Source organism: Trichechus manatus, unplaced genomic scaffold (genome assembly GCF_000243295.1).
Source record: "Trichechus manatus latirostris isolate Lorelei unplaced genomic scaffold, TriManLat1.0 scaffold00030, whole genome shotgun sequence".
Taxonomy (NCBI): domain Eukaryota; kingdom Metazoa; phylum Chordata; class Mammalia; order Sirenia; family Trichechidae; genus Trichechus; species Trichechus manatus.
In genome coordinates, this window is record NW_004443966.1 from 661,914 (window position 1) to 686,142 (window position 24,229).

At 38.0% G+C, this 24,229-nt stretch overlaps 1 protein-coding gene across 1 annotated transcript in view; it reads left to right on the forward strand.

Annotated features, from left to right (window-relative positions):
• UNC13C (unc-13 homolog C) overlaps positions 1-24,229 on the forward strand; it is a 660,175-nt gene that overhangs the window by 512,753 nt on the left and 123,193 nt on the right. The window contains exons 22-23 of the mRNA XM_004374773.1: positions 938-1,015; positions 9,570-9,647. Coding sequence (XP_004374830.1) covers positions 938-1,015; positions 9,570-9,647 — 156 coding nt within the window. The remainder of the gene's footprint in view (positions 1-937; positions 1,016-9,569; positions 9,648-24,229) is intronic.

Genomic DNA, 24,229 nt, shown 5'->3' on the forward strand with positions numbered 1-24,229 from the left:
TGTAAGTAAAATCAGTAAGGCTGTAATTCACCAATGTGTCTTTAAGTAACTGAAATAAAATTCAACGCCGTGGACTCATTTTCTTCTATTGTTCATTGTTAATGGAAGCAGAGGGCATGATTAGGCTGAAATAGTTGGAGAATGGAGAAAAATATAGAATTAAGGTGAGAAGGACAGAAAGAGGAGTTTAGGCAATGTTTTTAGCATATAATAAATTAATAAATAGTGTAGTAAACAAAATGTAAATGTGTAGAGATGGAGAAACTGTGATGCAGCAGAAGCGGAAGTGTTAGATTTTAAGAGGTGGTCTTGGATATTACTCAGGGAAATTCGTCATCATAGAAATTACTGAAAATAGTTATTTTTCCTAAGTGAACGTGTACATCATTACTTTGACACTACTTATAGTGAGGTATTTAGGAACATTGGAGAAAATTGAGCAAATGACCACCACAAAGATTTTTTGCATGGGGAGTGTGTGTGTGTATGTGTGTGTATGTAGAGGGGGACCAGAAACCATGAGAGATGATGTGCAGCCAAAGGCATCATTTATTCAGAAAAAAAGAGCAGGAGGGGTTGTTAGGTAATAAGTACCCAAGCATAGAAGAGGTTGCCACAAGATGGTCATTACATCTTCTGAGTATGTCATAATGATGAATTTTATGATGGAGCAGATTGTGTTCTGATGGAATGGGTCCATGTGGGGGTGGACAGCATGTGGAATATCCTCCAAATGCATTCAGAAATATAGCAAATTGTCATCTTGTTTAATTGAGCTCCTTCTTTTGGCAAGGGTATAGCTTTACTAACTGCTTATGATACTCTTTCAGCTGAAAAAGACCTATGAAAAGTTTACCTGGCTGAGCATTAATCTGGAGAATATATATGCAAACCTATATACTTACCTGAATAAATCTCACACTGTTTTCTTTCCTAGACTATCAATAAAGTACTGCTCCAGTATGCTGCTATTGTATCAAGTGATTTCAGTTCATATTGTGATCAGGAAAATGTGGTAAGTAAGAACGTCTCTACTTTCAAGTATTCCTCAGTTGAGACTCACTTCTTCAAACTAATGAGTGAACAAGAGAAATTGGTTTCTTTCTGTTTTCATACAGACTGATAGGAAATAGGGATCTCAAGAAATTATGTGAAAACTTCTCTAGAAGTTCTGAACTGGTTCCAAGACAGGATGCAAAGAAAGGTTGGAAGTCTCCATGCCAGCCAACTTGTGGTTTTCTGTGGTGGTAAGAAGCAAGGCTCACAGGAATAATGGAAAACCCTCTGACTCATATTGGAGCTGAGAACTAGGGTGTTAACACTAGTTTAGTTTTGACACCAATACTGAAATGAATATAATTTAGTCTGTTAAATACATTGGTGAAGGATGGTTAATGTAGGGAAAGATGTATTACTAATTTAACCTTTTAGATTTTTGATGATTGAGAAAGTATTTATAAAATACAAACCAGTATTACAACTTAATTAACCAACAGGATAAAGAGAAGTAAGATAAATTCGAGATTTGGTGCTATAATCGGGATATTGTACAGTGAAAGGTGATATCTTTCTTATTCACTATATGTAATATTAGGAAGATATGTTGGCAATATTGTAGAAATAAAAGGAAAAAGAGCACTAAAAAAAAGTGTCAGGAAAGTCAGTACAGAATTTTTAAGAAGCAACCCAGTTTTTTTTTCCTTTCAAATAATCAGTTTTCACCATCGGGGAGTCCAACTCGCCTTCTTGCTGAAACTTCATTGACCCCCTTGCTGACAGCTTATTAAGATAAGTCAGACCTAATGGTTCCTGAGGGTCGCAGAAGATGCTTCTTTTCTTAAATTAATATGCTGCCCAGAATTTTCATTATAACTTTCAGAATTCACAGACTATAAATAGTAGGCAAGACGAAGTATTTGTTTATTGAAAGAACGTATTTTTAATGAAAGGAAAATACATTTGTAATGTGTTATATTGAAAATCAAAACAGCGCTTGATAATTTCTGAAAAGATTCTGATGATATTAGGATAGCCAAATTGAAGATTTTGAAGGGTGGCTATGAATTACCAAGGCTGATTCCTGTCATTCAGAAAGGAAGCTTAGTCTTTAAAAAGACCCTACAGACTTCCACTTCATGTGTTACATTCTATATTTTTAAAAACAGATAAAAAATCCTAAATCAGTTTATTATGTTATTCTGTCTATTTTTTTCTGTATATTTTTTTACTTTCCACAATCAAAATTTTAAAACGAAAACAAAAAGCTCTGGCAAATATTACAGCACAGGAACTAATTTTTCCTTTCCTCAGTGCTTCTCTTCCCTAATTACTGGTATCTTGATCCACCTTAGACTCTGTCACTCCAATGCCAGATTAGCTGCTTGGTATGTATTTCAGTTAAGACAAAATGAAGAGGCGTTCCTCTGATTCATGTGTGTTCATATGACTATTGTTACAGATATGTTTCAATACCAAGAAGATTGAAACCTTTTTTTTCTTTTCTCAGTGTATGGAAATATACATATTTTATCTGCAAATTTAGCTAGAAACTTTTAAAGACATCATTTAACAGATGATCATAACATTTGATTTCCCAGTGGTCAGAATTATTAAAGGCAACAGTTAAACAAAATGTGGCAGAATAGTTTTTTTCTACTGTGACATTTATAATTGGAAATGGATAAGAAATTTTTACTCCAATTTTTCCCACATTCCAAAAATATAGCAAAGCAAAGAATCACTTGATTTTGAATAATTCTTTTTATGTTTTTTGGCTCAGAAGCATAACTTCAGCCATGTAAATATGGCCGCAGTCTGAACAAAACTAACTTTTATATTCATCATAGGTCAGATTTCTAATTTTGTTCCAGATTTAGATCAAATGAAATGCATTATGATGTTTTTAGGGGAAAAGTAAAAATAGAAAAAGATTACAGCTTGACTGCAAACAATTTCATCTTATGAAATTCATCAACAATACCTCCATTAGGTTAATGTTTTCTTTACTGCGTGTGTGTGTGTGGTGGTTTTTAATTTATTATAGAAATGCTTAAAGTAAAACATGTTTCGTGACTAGGTTTAAGGAAGATCTGTGTAATCCAGTTCTCAGCAGTGATTTGTTAAATTTATTGAATAAGATTAAAATTTGAACATTTCAAGGCCCGGGAAAGCTCAATGAAAGGGGAGAGTTGCATCTTTATTTTTATCTCCCACTGGGTAACTGCATCTTTTTTGTTGTTTTTTTCCCTACGTAGAATTATCAGGGAGCAAGAGCAGTCCATGCCAAGTGAGCCCAACGGTCTGTGTTCGTTTAGTCTCAGTAGCTCTTTTCCATGAAAGAAGATCACATTAAGAAGGCTTGGTGACAGCCCTTTATTTATGAAGCTGCTACCGGTGTCCTGTTACATGTGCTAATAAAGAGTCTGCCCAGCTAACTGGAGCCCAGGGGAGCAAGTGATGAAACCCTTTACCCAAGAAGTCTATCTTCTACTAATCAAAAGTCGTGGTCTTACTTTGACCTTAATTTTCTCCTTAATGAGATTGCCCAAATTCAAGCCGAATCTCCCCCTCTGCAAAGGAAAAAAAAAAAAATCCCAATGATCCTGTTCCATAGTGGAAACAGCCCACTGACTCAGGAAATTGACTATGGGGCAATCGGGGGAATCCCCTAAAAGTCTGGTCGTGCATGCTATGAAAAGGACTAAGCCTAGATCAGTGGCTGGGGATCAGAATCATTATGGAACGTTCTGATTCAGCTGCTGAATCAGAATTAAGGAGGATAAATCTCAGCTATATGTGCTAAAAATACATCACAGGTGATTCTGATGTGTAACCAGACCCAGATTAGTTTGAAAGGAACATCTTCCTGGTACATACCTCATGACTATATCATGCACCATGGGTAATTTTCACATAGGTGATCAGGATTAGCTAGGACCTATGAAAGAAAAATTGGGTTGTGCGTGGTGATATAAATAGGATTATAGCCTTCAAACACAGTGAGAATACTTCAATCTGATGAAGTAAGGAGCTGTTATGATAAACTGTGCATGAAGTGATATTGTCAATTGTCTTGCCCCGTAGGATTATGACCTAGGAACTTATAAATGACTGCAGTTATTGAAGGAGACCTTGATTTAACTACCATTATAGATAAAAGAATAACACAGGGTAACTCTGAAAATCAAGTTGCCTATAAAAATAGACGCTAAGAGAAAGATCTCCATATCGATCTGTCTTGCAACTACAGTTTGGCTTCAGTTGTCACTAGGCAGAAATTACTAAGTTTGCGGAATAAATTGCAATGTTTCTGCGACATGTATACCTTTGGAAAATGAGCAAATATTAAAAGTGAAGTTTGTTTATTTTAATATAACGCAATCCATAACCTCCCATCACCATTTTAGTTTAATTCAGGTAAATTAGTTCAAATTCAGAATAGGGCTCATTTTGATCCTACCTTTCCACTTAAAGAACACCACTATCCTACATGTTAAGGAGCCCTGGTGGTGCGATCGTCAAGTGCTCGGCTGCTAACCAAAAGGTTGATGGTTCAAACCCACCCAGTGGCTCTGCAGGAGAAAGACATGGAAATCTGCTCCTGTAAAGATTATAACCTAGATAACCCTATGAGGCAGTTCTACTCTCTCACATGTGGTCGCTATGAGTTGGATTCAACTCGATGGCACACAACAACAAATCCTACATGTTCGTCTGAATTTTTGAGAACTATTTCTGGCTCATGGCATCATCTTCATTCATTGGTTCCATGTATAACTTGAAAGAAAGTGAATTCTGACCTCACTTTCATACTACATTTGAAATTAATATTTAGGATTAATTTCACCAATGACAAATATATTACTAAAATATGGATTATCCTTCTAAGCAGTGGTTCTCAACCATGATGGAACATTGGAAGTGTATGAAAGGCTTTGAATATATAAAGCTTGTGAATATCACTGCAAACCCTACAGACATCTTAAGGATAATAAGAGAATACTATCAACAATTCTACATAACTAAATTTGACAACTTAGGAGTAATAGACCAATTCCTTGAAAAAGAGAAGCTACCACAACTAATCCAATATAAAATAGATAATTTGAATATTGTTATAATTATCAAGTAAATTAAATTTATAATTTTTTAAAAAAAAACAATCTCTAGGTCCAGATGGTGTCACTGGAGAATTCTACCAAACATATAAAGAAACTAACACCAATTCTACACAATCTCTTCCAGAACACAGAAGAGGAAAGAACAAGTGTTCTCAGTCTATGTAGCTAATATTACCCTGATATTAGACAAAGACAGTACAAAAGAAAAAGAAAGAAAACTACAGACCAACATCCCTCATTGAATATATATGCAAAAATCCCTAACAAAAAATTGTTGTTGTTGGTGTTGGTGTTAGGTGCTGTCAAGTTGATTCCCAGCTCATAGCAGCCCTACAGGACAGAGTAGAACTGCCCCATAGGGTTTCCAAGGAGCAGCTGGTGGATTTGAACTGCCAACCTTTTGGTTAGCAGCTGAACTCTTAACCACTACACCACCAGGGCTCAAAAAATTAGCAATTAGAATTTAGCAATATATACAAAGAGTTATACACTATGACAAAATAGGATTTATTTCGAGGATATAAGACTGCTTCAATATTAGAAAATCTGCCAAAGTAATCTACCATATTAACAGGGTATAGAAGAAAAATCATATGATCATGTCAATAGAGGAAGAAAAGGAGATTTGACAAAATTTAACTTTCTTTTGTGATAAGCACTCACAGAAAAAATAGGAATAGAGATAAATTCCTCAATGTGATAAAGAAAGTTATCTACAATAAACCTACAGCTAACTTTTTAACTAATGGTGAAAAACTGAATGTTTTCCCCTAAAGATCAGGAACAAGGCAAGTATGACCATACTCCCTACTCTTATTCAACATAGTGCTAGAAGTTCTAACTAGTGCAGTGAGGCAAGAAAAGGAAGTAAAAATGCATACAGAGTGGAAAGGAAGAAATAAAACTGTCCCTCTTTGCAGATGACATGATTGCTTATGTAGAAAATCTAAGGTCTTTACAAAAAAAAATCCTAAAACTAATAAATGAGTCTCTAAAGATAAACATAAAAATCAACTGCATTTTTGCATACTAACAATAAACACGTGGACATCAAATTTTAAAATATAATACTGTCTGCAACTGCCAAAAGAAGAAAACAAAATGGATGGCAGAAGAGACTCTGAAACTTGCTCTTGAACGTCGAGTAGCTAAATCGAACGGTAGAAATGATGAGATAAAAGAGCTGAACAGAAGATTTCCAGGGGGCTCGAGAAGACAAAGGAAAGTATTATAATGAAATATGTAAAGACCTGGAGTTAGAAAACCAAAAGGGAAGAACACGCTCGGCATTTCTCAAGCTGGAATAACTGAAGAAAAAATTCAAGCCTCAAGTTGCGATTTTGAAGGATTCTATGGGCAAAGTATTGAATGGCATAGGAAACATCAAAAGAGCTAGGCAAAGAATTCTGAGACTTGACATTCAAACATGCTCCAAAAAAGTAAAAATAAAAATGATAAATAGGACTTCATCAAAATTTAAAACTTCTGCGGTATGAAATATGCTGTTAAGAGGATGGAAAAACAAGTTCAAAGATGGGGAAAAAGTATTTTCAAACTACATATCTGACAAAGCACTGGTCTCTAGAACATATAAAGAACTCTCAACACTCAATAGTAAAAACAAAAAAATCAATTATAAAATTATCAAAAACACCATGAGGAGGCAATCAACTAAAGAGGTTATACAGGTGGCAAATAAGCACATGAAGAGACATTGAACATCATTAGCCATTTGGGAAGTGCAAATTAAAACCACAATGTGATATCACTGCCTACCTATCAGAATGTCGAAAATAAACAATAGTGACAATACCAAATGCTGACGAGGATGTGGAGAACAGAAATCACTTATGCATCACTGGTGGACATGTAAGTAGTCCAACCATCATTCTGGAAAACATTTTGACAGTTTTTTAAAAAGCTAACCGTGCAATTACCATGCTATAACATGCAGTACTAAACAGCAAGTGCAACCCTGGGGGTGTATCCCAGAGAAATGAAGACTTACGTTCACACAAAAACCTATAAATGAATGTCTGTGGGTGTTATATTTGTAATAACCAAAACCTAAAACAACCCAGATGTGCCTCAACGAGGGAATGGTTAAGCAAACCGTGGTATGTTCATTCCGTGGGATACGTCTCAGCAATAAAAAGAATAGACTTTAATATACACAACAACCATGCTGACTCTCCAGAGAATTTTGCTGATTAAAAAAAACCAATCCCTGAAGGTTACATACTGTACTACTCCATTTATGTAACATTTTGAAATGACAAAACTATAAAGATGGAGAAGAGATGAATGGTTTCCAGGGCATAAGGAGGGGACGGACCAGGGAGGAAAGGGGGTGTGGCTATAAACAGCAAGGAGAAGGACCCTAGAGGTGATGGAGATGCTCTGTATTTTACCTGTACCAACGTCAGTATTCTGGTTGTGATATTGTACTACAGTTTTGCAAGATGTTGCCATTGGGGAAAACTGAAAAACTGGGTAAAGGGTACATGGGATCTCTCTGTATTATTTCTAATAATTGCATAAGAATCTACAATTAACTCAAAACAAATTAGGAAAATTAAGGAACTTTCACCTTGGGTACCAGTAAGAGCAAGACCCCGATGAAAAGAGATCTGGCACTGGATAAAGGGCTCCAGAGCTTCACTACAAACGGGCCTCAAGAAGCCACTAGCCTGTTACATGATTTCTTAAACAGAAATGGAAGGCTATCTCATATGAAAGAAGAAACAAAAGTGGATATTGATAATAATAAAAGAACATTTAAGTGTCTGGAATCAAGAGAACAGAAAAGAATTTTTTTTTTTTTTTTTTACATTGAAGTTAGGATAGGGTCACTTTAAGAGGCAAGTAGAAAGTTTTTCAAAGGTCAATGATGTGGTTCACACAATGATAAAATCTTTCCACTGATCAGAGCTAACACCTCCCTGACCTACAATACATCCTTTGTATGCTTCTCTCTAATTCATTGCTGGCTCATTTCCCAGGAACTTGGAAGATGTATCTATTTTCCTTCCTTTGTCTTCATATCCACCCCCCTTCATCTGATCCTTTGCAATCAATATGCAGCAAATATCAAATGATTCTATAACTATTCTGAATTCTATTTTTCAGTTATAAATCAATTCCTACTATTCTAGGTTCAAAGAGCCTGGTGATGCAGTGGTTAAAGTGAGCGATTGCTAACCGAATCCAAAAGGTTAGCAGTCCAAAACCACCAGCATCTCCACAGGAGAAAGATGTGGCAGTCTGCTTCCGCAGAGATTTACAGCCTTGGAAACCCTATGGGGTTGCTATGTGTCGGAATCAACTCAGTGGCAGTGGGTTTTATTCTAAGTTCACATCCAGTCCTGTCACAAAGCTTTATATCTTTGTTACTGTTATATTTCTTCCTCTTTGAAAACAACAAGAAACATTTTTCAAGCGTGTGCTAGTGGAAGACACTGTGCGGTAGTCTGAGTAAGAAACAGCAGAAGACGCAGAGCGTGTGCAGGGCATTAAAGGTCGGCTGATAAGGGAGTGAAAACAACCCTCAAATACAAAGTGATGGAAAGCAAACACCAAGTGAGCGATAGAAGGCTAAAGGCTAAGAAAGACAGGGCTCTGCCCTGCATGAGGGACCTGATTCAAACAGGCAGAGGAAGTGATTCAGGTGAGGCGTTCACATGGTGAGCCAGGGCAGGCTGGAAGGCACCGATGGGTTTGGGGAACAAGCTGCTTGGAACCTCAGCTGCAGAGTTACCGTCGGCAGTAGAGGGAGTTGGAGCAACTACAGGTGTTTGTGTTCTGTTTTGTTTTTTTCCGATTTTTAAAGTTCAGTGCAATAATGAAGAATTTAAACTAATCTGGTTTTCCTAAAATGGATCTTTAAAAAGAAAATTTGGTTAACTTCTAAGTATGAAACGCCACCGTGTTAAGAATAAAAGAAACTTGGTAGCAAGTGTGGTATGGTTTATTGTTCGAGTATGTTATTAAATTTCATTCCCCAAAGTGGCCATGACACTACCCTCTTCTGTCTGTGGGGCAGTTCTGCTCAGTCCTATAGGATCGCTATGAGTCGGAATTGACTTGACGACAAAAGGTATTCTTAACTCTGGACCCCTGGTGGCACAGTGGTTAAGAGCTCGGCTGCTAACCAAAAAGGTAGACAGTTGGAATCCACCAGGCGCTCCTTGGAAACCCTGTGGGGCAGTTCCACTCTGTCCAATAGGGTCACTATGAGTCAGAATTGGCTCGACAGCAGCCAGTTTTGGTTTTTGGTTGTTCTTACCGTAAAAACAATAATGTTGAATAGCAGAATGATTATATTTGCCAAATGCAACAGGACTTTAATAATAGCTGTATGCTACCACTTTTAAGTAAAGCTCATTTAATAATTCACATATAAAATTTCTCACACCTTTCTCCTTTTCTGTCTCTCTGCTCTATTTAAAGCCCTGTATCTTGATGAATAATATTCAACAACTGCGAGTCCAGCTGGAAAAAATGTTTGAATCCATGGGAGGGAAAGAGGTGGGTATATTTTTACCCTTTGCATTTGCTAAACACCTACTTGGAGATCATTAGCAGCGTATCTGTTTGCAACGGGAAGTGTCTTAATTAAGTTTTCACATGCTTTAGCTATGAACAGGCAATGATAATAACCTGAAATCCCATTAAAAACTAAGGTGATATTATCCGTATCAGAATTGCGAATACTTTAGAAGTGTGAGTGGGGGAAGGAGATAGTCAGTGGCCTTTTGTTATGTGTATGTGTCTATAGATAAATCTATGGGTGTATAGATATATTCATGTATACACAATTAAATACCCATGTAATGATCTGTAATGTTCTATAAATTGTGGGTGTTTGTTGCTATATTCGTATAACGCCAGCTTGATATTGATGTTTGTTTTGAAATATGCTTTGTGGTGCTAGTGGTTTTTGGTGTATCCATGGTTTTGTTGTTCACGTCTAAAAAATCTCGTCAACAATGTGCTGTACACTGTGCCTGTAATGTGTCATGTTTTTGTCCTACATCTTTGACTTGCAATTCCATGAGCAGAAGAAGGAAGGAGAAAGATTCTTTTATGAGGTTTGTGATAGTAAGCATCTTATCCTTTTCCTGCCTGTTTTTCGTTTTCCTTTTTTAACCCCTAAACCTAAAGACCATTGCACTTCTACTTACTCCCATTTGCCTGTTTGCATCAGGCAGGCAGTGAAACAGTAGCTGTGCATCTGCGTCCTCCTGCCGCCTCAGGTCTCTCCTTTCACAAACCCGGGCGAACCCCTGGGGAACTGAGAGCTGGGGACGGTGCAGAGGCGGAGGATCTCCCAGCAAACCCCAGCCCACCGTTTCCCACCATCCCGTCCCGGTAAAACCCTGATCTCCAGGGCAGCTATGTCAAGAATGTGGTACTATTCCTGATTTGAGATTTACTTACATTGTTGCTTACTGTGGTAAGTGTATGCGATGTACAGAAAGCTAGGCTGGATTTCGGAGCCAAGGCCCCTTTTATTTCTAAATGTATAAGGCAGCACGTGCTTCTTTTACGATTTTTGGCCTCTTCACATGTGATGTTGCTTTTAACCCCAAAGAGATGTTTACACGTTTCCCCTCAGTGCCTATTTCCTTTTCCTGGAACCAGTCTTTTGAAAACTGGACTTAGCATCCGACAGATGAGAAAGCACTAAATACATGTGTGATGGTACAAAACTTACAAAATGAGCTTTTATGAGCTGTGCTTCGCCTGCAGTCTCAGTTTAATTTGTATAAAATAGGGCTCCGTTCCCCAGAGCGTGTTCATGCTTTTTGCAAGGTTTGAGGGCATCAATCTCGTTTTTAGAATTTTTCTGATGAATTAGGTGAGCATAAGCAGTTGGGAATGGAACTGTGAGATTCCCTCTTTAGTCTCGGTGATGTTTTAGGGTCAGACTTTAATTCCACTTACTGTTTGGAAAAGTCTTGAAGAAGTTACCGATTTCTTGTGGAAAATCCTATCATCTTTCAGTGAATTTTAAAGACCACAAATCACTTAAGGATGAAGTTATACTTCAAGTGCCGTATTTCCAGAACTTTCTCCTGTTGCTACTACTATCTCATTATTACTCTGTGGTTGAACTATAATGTGTATAGTATGCCACAGAACTGAATATTAACCAGGAAAATAAGACAAGACATGCCAACGAGATAAATCAGACCTGTACTTAAAGGAGACTGTGGGCCAAGCTGCCTGCTACCTAACAAAACAAAAATAGACTTCCTATTTCAGATACAATTGCCAATTTGAAATGTACAGGTTTCACATTACAAATTTGGTTTCAAAAATATATGGCTAAATTACAGAACTCTTCTTACTGGAGGAAATAATGAAGGCAGAAATGCTGTACTTGGTACCTTCTCTCTCCATCCCTTTTGACGTTATCTTATTTGCTAAACCCTTCATGCGTACTTTAAAGGGAAAAAATCAAATAAATTAAATGAATGCCTAGCTTCTAACAGTGTAACTTGCTAGAGGGATAGCACTGACCCTAGTTAACTTTTTTTCCTTCACGCAAGTATTTTCCCTCCATTTCCGCCTCTCCCTCTCTGCCCTCTTCTATACCCTCCTGCCTGTCCTTATATGCAGAGTTTCTTTCCTTTTATTCTCTTCCATTTTAGACTCCTATCTTCTGTTGCTGAAAGCAGTCTTTAGGCGGGCCCAGTCAGCATTGGCATAGGGATTGATGGAATGTCAGGAGGAAGCCAGACCTGATCCCAAGTAACCCAAGTCTGAGTGCAGCATGCAGCCTCCCAGATGGAATTAAGCTTCATTAACACAGAATTATGTTAGGGTTGCTGGTTGCTACATGCAGACTCCTGTAGGCATCAGAATCTCAACATACTAGTCATACGGAGGCCTTCTTATTCTATTATCTATTTACATGGCAGTATTTAAGTGGGGTCCTTAACTGGGAGCTTTTATAAAGATGAAAAAGGACTTTGTTGAGAATGATAGAATTTACCCTTTGATATGAAAAGTATATACAGCATTTGATAGAGACGTGTTCAATGGCCTTTGAAGGTTATAATATGTACTAATGCCAATTCCAAGGAGCCCTGGTGGTGCAAAGGTTAAAGCACTCGGCTGCTAACCGAAAGGTCAGCGGTTCAAACCCACCAGCTGCTCTGTGAGAGAAAGATGTGGCAGTCTGCTTCTGTAAAGATTTACAGCCTTTGAAACCCTATGGGGGCAGTTTTACTCTGTCCTATAGGGTCGTTATACACTGGAATTGACTCGATGCCAACAGGTTTTGGGTTGGAATGCCAATTCCCAGTTTCTTCCTCATAGTGGTACTGGTTATAAAACCTTGACTGGTATTGCTAAGAGAAACTTTCTGGCCTAGATCTTATTCTTCTTTTAGGTATTTGTTACTATTTTGTCCCCCAGTATCTGTCTAGGGACATGCACTTCTTGCTACAAAGACCTAATTAGCAAATCATTGCTTGTACACTTGCTCAGAATAGTTTTAATGCCATGTGTTCAATGACTGGCTTCTACCAACGTTGCTTGCTTCTAATGCCGCTTGCAGGCATGGCTGCATGTTGCTGCAGCTCTCTGCTGCTCTAACCCAACCACTGAGTTTGGGCAACTGCTCTTTCTTTGCAGATCAGCCTCTCTGCTCTTTGGACACAGAAGGAGTCACTAAAACACTTTTGGTGGAAAGATTCACTCTCTGTTTGGAGCCCAAGCTGGAAACATTGCCTAATACTATGACAATTTGGGGGCAATGTTGTTGACATTGTTGGCTCCAAAAGCGGTCACTGGGGCAATCACTGTTAATGACTGCACACACGATATTCTTTGTGCAGTTATTTTCCAGTGCCTGCTTACACTCAAAGCGGTAAAGCAAACCACTAAATTTCTTCTCTTATAAGGTGACTTTCCAAAACACTTCCTTGCCTACAAATTAAGAGTATATTTTGGCAAAATAACCCTGACTCCTCTAGAGAACAAAAAGTCAATAAATGGGTCACACAAGCCATAAAATAAAAGTAACCTTTAAGAATGAGACACTGAGAATCTGTTTTTTAAAAAGATGTTTTTAGGTCCATACAGTTTTGGGAATCACTATGCTAAAGCAGGTAAAATTATCAACCAATGTTACCGACTGACTTGAGCTAGAAGTTAAATTATTTTATACCACAATCTCCATACTGTATTACCTGTCCTTTTATAACACAGTAACAGCCAAATGATGATCAGGATGCCGTGTCATAATTTTCATTCATCAGTGAATGACTGCTTTATTATCTTGTAATAACTCAAAAAGCTCAAATGTAAAACAAATGCATTTTAGCTTATTTTAATAGCTTATTTACTTCATGAATATAACTCGGTATGCATCAATTGTAAGTAAATGCCTAATCTTTATTTGTTTTATAATGTAAACATACTACTACAGCCTATGGAAAGGACTTGGTTGTATTTCCTTGATCTGCAATCTGATTTGCGCAAGGACATGAAAAAGAAAATCAGATCACCCAAAACTTAATTTCTCTTCCAGAAGTCATAAGATATTTGTTATGAAATTCTACAGAATTTGTATTGTAGTCATTGATTTAGAATTATGACTGTGCTGTGTAAGCAGAAGAGACATTATGCCTTCACAGTATCGCATTGACACGACCACCTTGAATAGTGTAGAACCCATAGTTATCCATAGGCCTGCTGACCTATTGACAGTACTTCAATTTCTCAGAGTTAGCCATAATTAAAACACTTGGGAAAAAGAGGGGATTTGTTTGTTCAGCTACATTCTCCCATTCTGCTGATCACAAAGCAGACCAGTTAGGTATAATAATAAGGCTATTTTTATTGATATTTCTCAAAAAAGGATTGAACGCTCCTGACTCATTTCAGCATGGTGAGCTTCCCGGTAAGAGTACATTTCACGTATGTCCAGGATGAATATGGCCAAGGAATCAGGAACATAATTACACCTCTCTTAAAAATGTACATACTTTAGTAAACATTTAATTCAGTGTAATTACTCTTTTGTTTCAGAGATGCATAGTGATGTCCCTTTTCATATTTTAAAGATGAATTTGATGTGTCAATTAAAAATCGCATCAGGAGGCCCAAAAGTATGCTCATGTAACTCATTGAAATTCATTATAAAACCTATTAGCCATACGGACTCAGTCATTAGCTAACCAACCCCCTGACCAGAGAGGAAAGAAATAAACCTGGGCTATTTTCAACTTTATATTTGCTAGAGCAAAAGAGTACTGAAGATCACTGCTTCAAAGGAAATATTGTCCATACCAGTAGTTCTCGAACTTTAGCACGCGTCAGAACTACCTGGACAAGCAACCAACCAGCTGACGTGTATGTCTGAGTAGAACTGTGCTCCACAGGGTTTTCAGTGGCTGATTATTTTTGGAAGTAAATTTCTAAGCCTTTCTTCTAGTCTGGAGGCTCCACTGACACCTGTTCAGCATCATAGCAATACACAAGCCTTCACTGACGATAGGTGGTAGCTGCGCATGAGATACATTGGCCAGGAGCTGCATCTGGGTCTTCCAGTTGAAGGCAAGAATTCTGCCAATATAGGCCTTGTAAATCAGCAGTTAGAACAGAGATACTCTTATGCACTATTAAAAGAGATATTCAGAAGCCGGATGGACCATGAGCACCTTTTCCCCTTGGGGCAAGCCATCTCCTGTGGAAAACAGGTCAGAGCACACTGAACATGAAGACAGAATTCATTCCTTCATTGATTCATTCAACAAATATTTTATTTATTGAGTCCCTGTTATGAGTCCTGGATCTACTTGGCACTGGAGATAAAATAATTACCAAGATGTAGACCTCACTCTCAAAGAATTTAGTTTATCAGGGAAGTCAGAACAATTAGAGAGAAGGTTTTGGGGGGGAAACCCAACCCTTTCTAAACTCTGAAATATCCTTCAAATGAAAGTTGTAATTGTTATATCTTATCCTGCAACAGTTCCAAGAATAAGCTCAAACCTCTGGCCTCTTACTGTGTGAAAAACTTAAATGTAAGAGGACATTTGGCTGAATTCAGTAAAAGCAACCAGTTATTTTTAGTTTCAGAACAGCAGATAACAAGGAGGATTGAACGCTTGAAATTCTGGCCCCGTATTTTGGCAGCGTATAGATACTGCCTAGTTTCTCTCTGCTCCTAGCCACCTCTGCAATTAGAGTTAACAAATTGGACTTAACAGAAAATGAAGAGAATAATGAAGGCCAGAGGGCAAATTGCATTGAGGTGATTTAACAAATATGATTAAGAATCCAGCACTCCTACCACATGAAGTTCAGCTAACTGCTCAGCATATGAAATCAAGAGGTGTTACTGTGGAGGTTGAGAGGTTTCTGGGCTGCCGATGATGTCGAGATGAAACGCAGGCTCAGGCAGAGGCTGCTGTTAACCGTATCCCCCGAGCTCCGCAGAGAGATCATGGGGTCACCCACTTACCACCAAGTCCTTTTTCAAACTAACCTCTCTCTGACCCTTAAAAAAACTTGAGAGAACATACAAGCAAGCCACAGCCAGGAGGGACATAAAAGGAGTTTTTCTTTAAGCGCCGTTTTCTGTTATAAACCTGTTCTATGGTCCTACTGGAATCCTCTCCAGTCGTTAAAGCCTGCCTTAAATTAAAAAATCAGTGCAGTCATTAGTAACACTTGCTCTTTAGCTCAGCCAGTCCTCCATCTTTTCACACTTGGCCGAATGCTGCTCAAGCCTCTCATGCAGATAATGGCTCTCTGAGAGAATTCTGTCACTGTCACTTGCTGTTCAACAAGTGCCGGATTCAGTTGGACTGAACAGACAAAACACACCGTTAAACAGCGGTTCACCCTTTCAGCGATGGATGCGGTGAGGTGAAGAGCAGAATAGAAAAGACAGTGGGACAGGGCAAAAAGACAGTTTTTACAGAATAAAATTCTGAACATAAATTCTGTCTCTTGTCTACTATTCCTGACTCTTCATTATCCTGTCCAAATTCAGAAAATCAGCCAGTGGAGGAAGCTAATAAGCCCGAAGTTCCTTTGCAGTCCGATTATCATACTTTGGGATTTTTTTTTTTTTTCTAATGGAAGTTTTCAGGAGTGAATTTCTTAAAAGAATATAGCTTCTAAGAGTGTCACTTTTCAATCCCCATGTGACTCCAAAAGCATGACATTATCTAGGTCTTGGTTTTTCCCACCTGTAAAGAAACAGTTGAACCATAGGATTTTTGAAGTTCATTCTAGTTCTAGAATTCTGTAATTATGAGAACAAGAAATCTGTTAGCAAATCCATAAAGTAAAAGAACAGTGTAGATGCTGTGGGTGAGAAGGCAAAAAAATGTTTAAACTCAGGGAAAAGAATACGTCATTCGTATAAGCCTTGAAGGCCGACTTAATTCAAAAAGAAAATTTTCAGAGAAATAGAAAAATCCAAAATTGGCCATATAGTCACTAATTCAAAATTATGCTGAGAGTGTTATAAAACATAAGGGAATCTTTTTTCTTCTTCTTCTTCTTCTTCAGTTGTGTAGCTGAAGAACCTATCTCAACAGCTGTTAGTTGATTTGAAGCACAATACCAACTGGATTTACTGCATGAGACAGGAAATAACTATTGATGTTTGTCAATTTTTTGAAACCTAGAGGTTAGAAGCATGGATTTATATAACTGATATCTCTAGCATAACAGTTCATTCAAATCTGAATAGGATAAGAAAAATGCTGTAGTCTATACCTAAAAATGTAAGTTTTGTGGAGAGGACCTTTCCTAAGAAGAATTTTGTTTAAAAGGGGTGGGGCCAGCATTGCAGAGCTGGTGCACATTTGTTTGCAGTGGAGAGAACCATGCGCTCTTTCACTTCGGACCCCAGAACCACACTATCCATGCTGAACATCACAGCTCTTCCACGTGATTTAGGGCATTTCAGGGAGAGCACGCTACTGCTGTATTCACTAGGGAATTTTCACTGATTTCCAATCATGTATCTAATATGAGCTAGGCTTTATAGAATGAGTAGGTTCTGGTCAAGTGCAAGGGCTGGACTAAAGTGATTTTTTCAAAATAAAAGAAATAGCAAGAGCCCAGATAAGATCATGAGAAATTGTTTGAAGCAAATCCCTGGTTAAAAGCCATCTAGAGGGGATCAGCAGGTGCCATGATCAGATTTGGGCTTTATTAAAACAACTCTGGGAGCAATTAGGAGAGTAGAATAGAAGGAGAGAAACAAGAAAACAGTTTGGAGATGACTGCAATGGTCTGGATGAAAAAAATTCTGCATCAGGAATGTGGAAATGAAGGGGACTGGACAGTTGGAAAAGACATTTCAGAGATATTATCAGTAATCCTTTCCATCCAAATGAATGAGGAATGGAAGAAGACAAAAGTCAAAGATGACATTTCTGGCCTGAACAACTGTATGCCATTTGCCAAATCAGAGACAAGAAATAAATTAAGGATAAGTAAGTACGAAGTTCAGTTATTCATCTGTGGACCATCAAAGTGGAAAAGTCTAACAGGCAGTTGGGTGTGTAAACATAATGCTCAGACATGCTGAAAAGGCTACAGATAATGGATTTGGGAATCATTAGCATATAGGTGGTAGCTGAGGCCATCAGCCTGAATGGGATTGTTCAAGGAGAAAGTACAGAGTGAAAAGACGAAAATACTGGGAAGGGAAAATTGAAGGACCCTAGTATTAAAGGAGTATGCAAAGGAAGAGAAGTCAAAGGAGATAAACCGTCATGATCAGAGGGGTAGAAGGCGAGCTCGGAGAAGTTAGTCTCTAGAGAAACAAAGAAGAGCTTGAAAAATAGAGTAAACAGCAATATAAATGAAGGCTAAGTAGGATAAATAAATAAGGTCTTTGGATTTGGCAATTAAAGAGAGCATTAGTGACCTATATGTGAACTATTTCAACGCAACATCAAGAGCAGAAGGCACGCTGCAGAGGATTAGCGAGTGTTTAGGAGATAAAACTGTGGAGGCACCAGGTTTTACGTTGCTGTTGTCAGCAGTTTGAAGGTAAAGAGAAGGCAAGATATTAAGTAGATGTTGACGAGAAGGTATTTCCAAATAAGTTGTGTTTATCTTTTATTATTATTTTTTATTTTAGCGTAAGTGTTATTTGAGCATATTTATAGGATAAGGTAATAAAAATAATCATGGAGGATTAAAGATGGAGGGCAAGTTATGGTAGACGAACATAATCTAGAAAGAAGAAATCCAGAACTCAAGGGAAGCAGCATTTTCCTTGGAAGTGAGGCTGTCTTTTCTTTCTTTGCTTTAATTTTATTGTGCTTCAGATGAAAGTTTATAACATAAATTAGTTTCTCACTGATAAATTTATACTCAAGTTGTTTTGTGATATTGGTTGCAATCCCTGCATTGTGTCAGCACTCTCCCCTTTTCCTTTTCCACCCTAGATTCCCTGTGTTCATTTGTCCAGTTTTCCTGTCCTGTCCTGCCTTCTTGTCTTTGCGTTTGGGCAGGTGTTGCCTATTTGGTCTCGTATACTTGATTGAATTAAGAACGTTCCTCATGTCTGTTATTGTTTGTTTTATACGCCTGTCTAATCTTTGACTGAAAGGTAGACTTTGGGAGTGAAGTTTTGAGTTAGTAGGGTGTTTGAGGACCATAGTCTCAGGGGTTCCTGCAGTCTCTGCCAGACTGATCTTTTTTGTGTGTGAATTTGAATTTTGATCTGCATTTTTCTCCCGCTCTTTCCGGGTCCCTCTATTGTGATCCCTGTCAGAGCAGTCGTGACTGGTGACCAGGTACCATCTAGTTCTTCGGGGCTCAGGCTGGTGGAGGCTGTGGTTCCTGTGCTCCCTTAGTCCCTTAAACTAATATTTTCCTTGTGTCTGTGGTTTTCTTTATTTTCCTTTGCTCCGAACGTGATGGGACCAGTAGATGTATCTTAGATGGCTGCTTGCAAGCTTTTAAGACCCCAGACTCTACTCACCAAAGTAGGATGTAGAACATCTTCTTTATAAACTATGTTATGCCAATTGACCTTGTTGTCCCCCGAGACCATGGTCCCCAGACCTCAGCCCCAGTAACTCGGTCCCTCATGCTAGAAGAATGAACAAATCTGTCTTGGAAGAAGTACAGCCAGAATGCTCCTTAGAAGCAGGGATGGTGAGACTTCATCTCGTGTACTTTGGACATGTTATCAGGAGGGACCAGTCCCTGGAGAAAGACATCATGGCTGGTAAAGTAGATGGTAAGCGAATAAAAGGAAAACCCTCAAGGAGAGGGATTGACACAGTGGCTGCAACAATGGGCTCAAGTATAACAACGATTGTGAGGATGGCACAGGACGGGATAGTGTTTTGTTCTGTTGTACATAGAGTCGCTATGAGTCGGAACTGGCTTAATGACACCTAATAACAACAGTAAATGGTATTGTCTTCCTTATTTCCTTTTCAAAGTTCTCTTTGTTGGTGTATAGGAGTCCAACCTATTTTGGCATGTTGATCTTGTATCCTGCTACTCTGCTGAATCTTTCTATTAGTTCCAGTAGTTTTCTTGTGGAATCTTTGGGGTTGTCTATGTATAGTATCATATCATCTGTGAATAAGGATAGTTTTACTTCTTCTTTTCAAATCTGATGCCCTTTATTTCTTTTTCTTGCCTTGTTGCTCTAGCTCGGACTTCTAGGACAATGTTAAATAGGAGTGGTGATAAAAAGCATCCTTGTCTTTTTCCTGTTCTCAAGGGGAATGTTTTCAGCATATCTCCATTAAGAAAGATGTTGGCTGTTGCTTTAGTATAGATCCCCTTTATTATGTTGAGGAATTTCCCTTCTATTCCTATTTTATTGAGAGTTTTTATCAGGAATGAATGTTGGACTTTATCAAATGCCTTTTCTGCGTCAATAGAGATGATCATATGATTCTTTTGTTCTATTTATGTGGTGGATTACGTTGATTGATTTTGTACTGTCAAACTATCCTTGCATACCTGGTATGAATCCCACTTGGTTGTGATTTATAATTTTTTTTGATATGATGCTGAATTCTATTGGGTAGAATTTTGCTGAGAATTTTTGTGTCTATATCCATGAGAGATACTGGTCTGTTATTTTCTCTTTTTGTAGTGTCTTTTCCAGGCTTTGCTATCAGGGTTATGCTGGCTTCATAGAATGAGTTCGGGAGTATTCCTACCTTCTCTGTACTCTGAAATAGTTTGAGTAGTATTGGTGTGAGCTCTTCTCTGAAGGTTTGGTAGAATTCTCCAGTGAAGCTGTCTGGGCCAGGGCTTTTTTTGAGGGGGTGGGGAAGGGATGGAGGCTTATTACCTCTTCAATCTCTGCTCTTGTTATGGGTCTGTTCAGATTTTCTGTCTCAGTTTGTGTTAGTTCAGTTGGGTGGTGTGGAGGCCTTCTCCATAGAAACAGTGGTGAGGTTTGCAAAAATCTTGAAGAGGGCGTGATCCCACCAGACAAATGATCAAATTTGTTGTTGTTGTTATTGTGGTTTTCCTGCTTTAGGTGCAGGTTTACAGAGCCAATTAGTTTCTCATTAAACAATTAATACATATATCTTTTGTGATATTGTTTACAAACCCCGTGAAGTGTCAACACTCTCCCCTTCTCCACCTTGGGTTTCCCATTTACATTCATTCAACGTTCCTGTCCCCTCCTGCCTTCTCGTCCTTGCCACTGGGCTGGTGTGCCCATTTAGTCTCATATACATGGTTGAGCTATGAGTATCACTGTTTGTTTTATGAGCCTGTCTAATCTTTGGCTGATGGGTGAACCTCAGGAGTGAATGTAGTACTGAGTTAAAAGGGTGTCTGGGGACATATTCTTGGGGTTTCTCCAGTATCTGTCAGACCAGTAAGTCTGGTCTTTTTTTGTGTGTGAATTTGAATTTTGTTATACATTTTTCTCCGGCTTTTTCCAAGACCCTCTATTCTGATCCCTGTCAGAGCAGTCAGTGATAGTAGCTGGGCACCACCTAGTTGTGCTGGACTCAGTCTGGTGGAGGCTGTGGTAGTTGTGTTCCACTAGTCCTTTCGACTAATCTTTCCCTTGCATCTTTGGTTCTCATCATTCTCCCTTGCTCCAGACCAGGAGACATACCTTAGATAGCCGCTCACAAGCTTTTAAGACCCCAGACACTACTCACCAAAGTAGGATGTAGAACATTTTCTTTATGAACTATGTTATGCCAATTGAGCTAGATGTCCCCCAAGGCCATGGTCCCCAGCCCTCAGCCCAGTAACCCAATACCTATGGCAATTTGGATGTGTCTATGAAGCTTCTATGACTTTGCCTTGGTCAAGTTGTGCTAGATTCCCCAGTATTGTGTACTGTCTTACCCTTCACCAAAGTTACCACTTGTCTATTGTCTAGTTAGTGTTTTTCCCTCCCTACCTGCCCCCCCCCCCTAATAACCATCAAAGATTGTTTCTTTCCGTGTGTAAACCTTTTCATGAGTTTTTATTATAGTGGTGTCATACAGTGTTTGTCCTTTTGTGATTGGCTTATTTCACTTTGCATAATGTCCTCCATACTCATCCATGTTGTGAGATGTTTCGCAGGTTCATCATTGTTCTTTGTTGTTGCAAAGTATTCCATTATGTCTATGTACTATAGTTTGTTTAGCCATTCATCTGTTGATGGGCACTTAGGTTGTTTCTATCTTTTTGCTATCGTGAATAATGCTGCAATGAACATGGGTGTGCATATGTCTATTCATGTGACAACTCTTATTCTCTAGGATATATTCCTAGGAGTGAGATTACTGGATTATATGTTATTTCTATTCTAGCTTTTTCAGGTAGCACTGTATAGTTTTCCAAAATGGTTGTACCATTTTGCATTCCCACTGGCAGTGCATAACAGTTACAATCTCCCCACAACTTTTCCAACATTTGTTATTCTCTGCTTTTTTGATTTGTGCCAGTAATGTCAGGCTGAGATGGGTTAGTTTTGTAGTTTTGATTTGCATTTCTCTAATGGCTAGTGTTCCCGAGCATTTCCTCATGTGTCTATTAGCTGCCTGAATGTCTTCTTTGGTGAAGTGTCTGTTCATATCCTTTGCCCATTTTTTAACTGGATTATTTGTCTTTTTGTTGTAGAGGTGTTGGATTTTCCTATAGATTTTAGAGATTAGACCTCGTTGGATATGTCACAGCCAAAAAATTTTTCCCAGTTTGTAGGTTCTCTTTTTACTCTTTTGGTGAATTATTTTTATGACCATAATTGTTTAATTTTTAGAACATCCTAGTTATCTAGCTTATTTTCTGTTTTTTGTGTTAATGATCAAATTTCAGAGCCTGTGGATTTGAGGGCAAGGGAGTGATCTTCCTCCCTGATATCCATTTCTTTAACTGAGCAGATAATGCAGTCTTAATACAGATGAGTCAAACATGAGGATAGGAGCCTAGTAACCTGTAGAAAAAGATAAAAGAAATAAGGAAGTAATGAACACTCTGGAGAAGGAACGAAATTCACACTAAAAAGTATCAACTTCTTCCATACAGAGTCTTTAGTTTTTGAGAGTATTAAACTATCTGAAGAGTTTAAATATCACTTTCCAACCCGTAGGTTGTATATCTAGCAAAAGCTTGATGGTTGGTTTAACAATTGCTGTTGTAAGTAACTGAAATAACGTGCACTCCTTTTAGGTCCATTAGGGAAGGATTTTGTGCTTAAAAAAAAAAAACAAATACAAAATACGAAGGGTAGATATAGTGACCACATTTTCTGAACCAAAAAATAATGTCAGGATGTGATCTGACATGGTCTGGCAATGAGACAAAATATTTGTAATCAGAACTATCTTGGAAACTCCAGGATATATGGTTGCTAAAGGAATGAAATATTTCAAATGTAAAAATATTCTATTAATCTACAGTACAAGGTATCAGTGCAAGGAGAAGAAGCACTTTGGATTTTAGAACTGCCTCTTTGAGATAATCCTTTCATGTTTCTTTTTATTGTCACTTCAAACATTTGGTAAATGCCTAGATATGCAGGGCACTGGGACAGACACTGCGGATAAAAAGTTAAGACAGAGTCCCTTGGAAGAGACAGACTTCTAAGAGCACAATTAGAAGGGAACATTTTATACACAGTTATAGTAAAAAGTGCCGATAGTCAAGTCACTAGAGCTTCTAACTGCCTGGGCAAATAACGTTTGGGAGAAGATTTGTAAAAGAAAGTGATAAGTGAACTGCTTTTTAAAGGAAAAGTAGAAAAAGCAAGCCTTAAGAAAAAATAACTTAAAGGAGACTTTGCCTGCTAGCTAGCACTCCCAGACAAGCTAATTATATTACCGCAGCTCATTGGTGTAAAATATCTCAACGATGTAAAAGCTCAGATGCCACCTCTATGTGACTATGGTTTATTCTGATCATTAGAACCACACTTGGCCAGCCGAGATTTTGGAATTCCCAAATGTTTTGTAGAACGTGGATGAAATCTATTTTGAGAGTTTTAGTGTAAATTCAGAATTGGACTCAGTATTTCTAAATTTTTATTGAGTATACTCCTCTTTACATGGAGCCATTTATTTTATTTTACTGTATTAATTAAACAATTATTTTGTGAAAGCCAGGTTTTTAGGTACAAATGCTAATTCAGTTTGTAATTTAGATTAAACTTCAGTAATTTTGACTTTTAAATGCTTGAAAGTTTTTCTTTTGTTTTTAACAATAACTCTGCATAGCAATACCAAAACAATACAAGTTAAATTTAATAGCATATTACCTGTAGAGCTAAGTTAGGTTTTAAATCTTCATGTGAAAAAAATGTGTAGCTATATGCTTTTCCAAAGTAGCCAATAATTTGTAAAATATGCCATTGGTGATTTAGGCAATGAAATCTCAAATCCCAAATGATTATTTTTTACAAACTTTAGAGAGTTTGCAGGAATAAAGACTTGCTGGACAAGAAATGCAGAAGAACTCTGGAATTAGTCATTTTTCTGCCTAAAGAGATGTTTTATAATTAGATGAGTGTGGTATTTATGCTTTTTATTCTCATTTTTACAACAGACTGCAATTTGCAACCGCCAGGCATATTGGCCCCAAAATTACTACACCTATTTTAATGATATGATTTGGATCAAATGAATGTTAAGTAC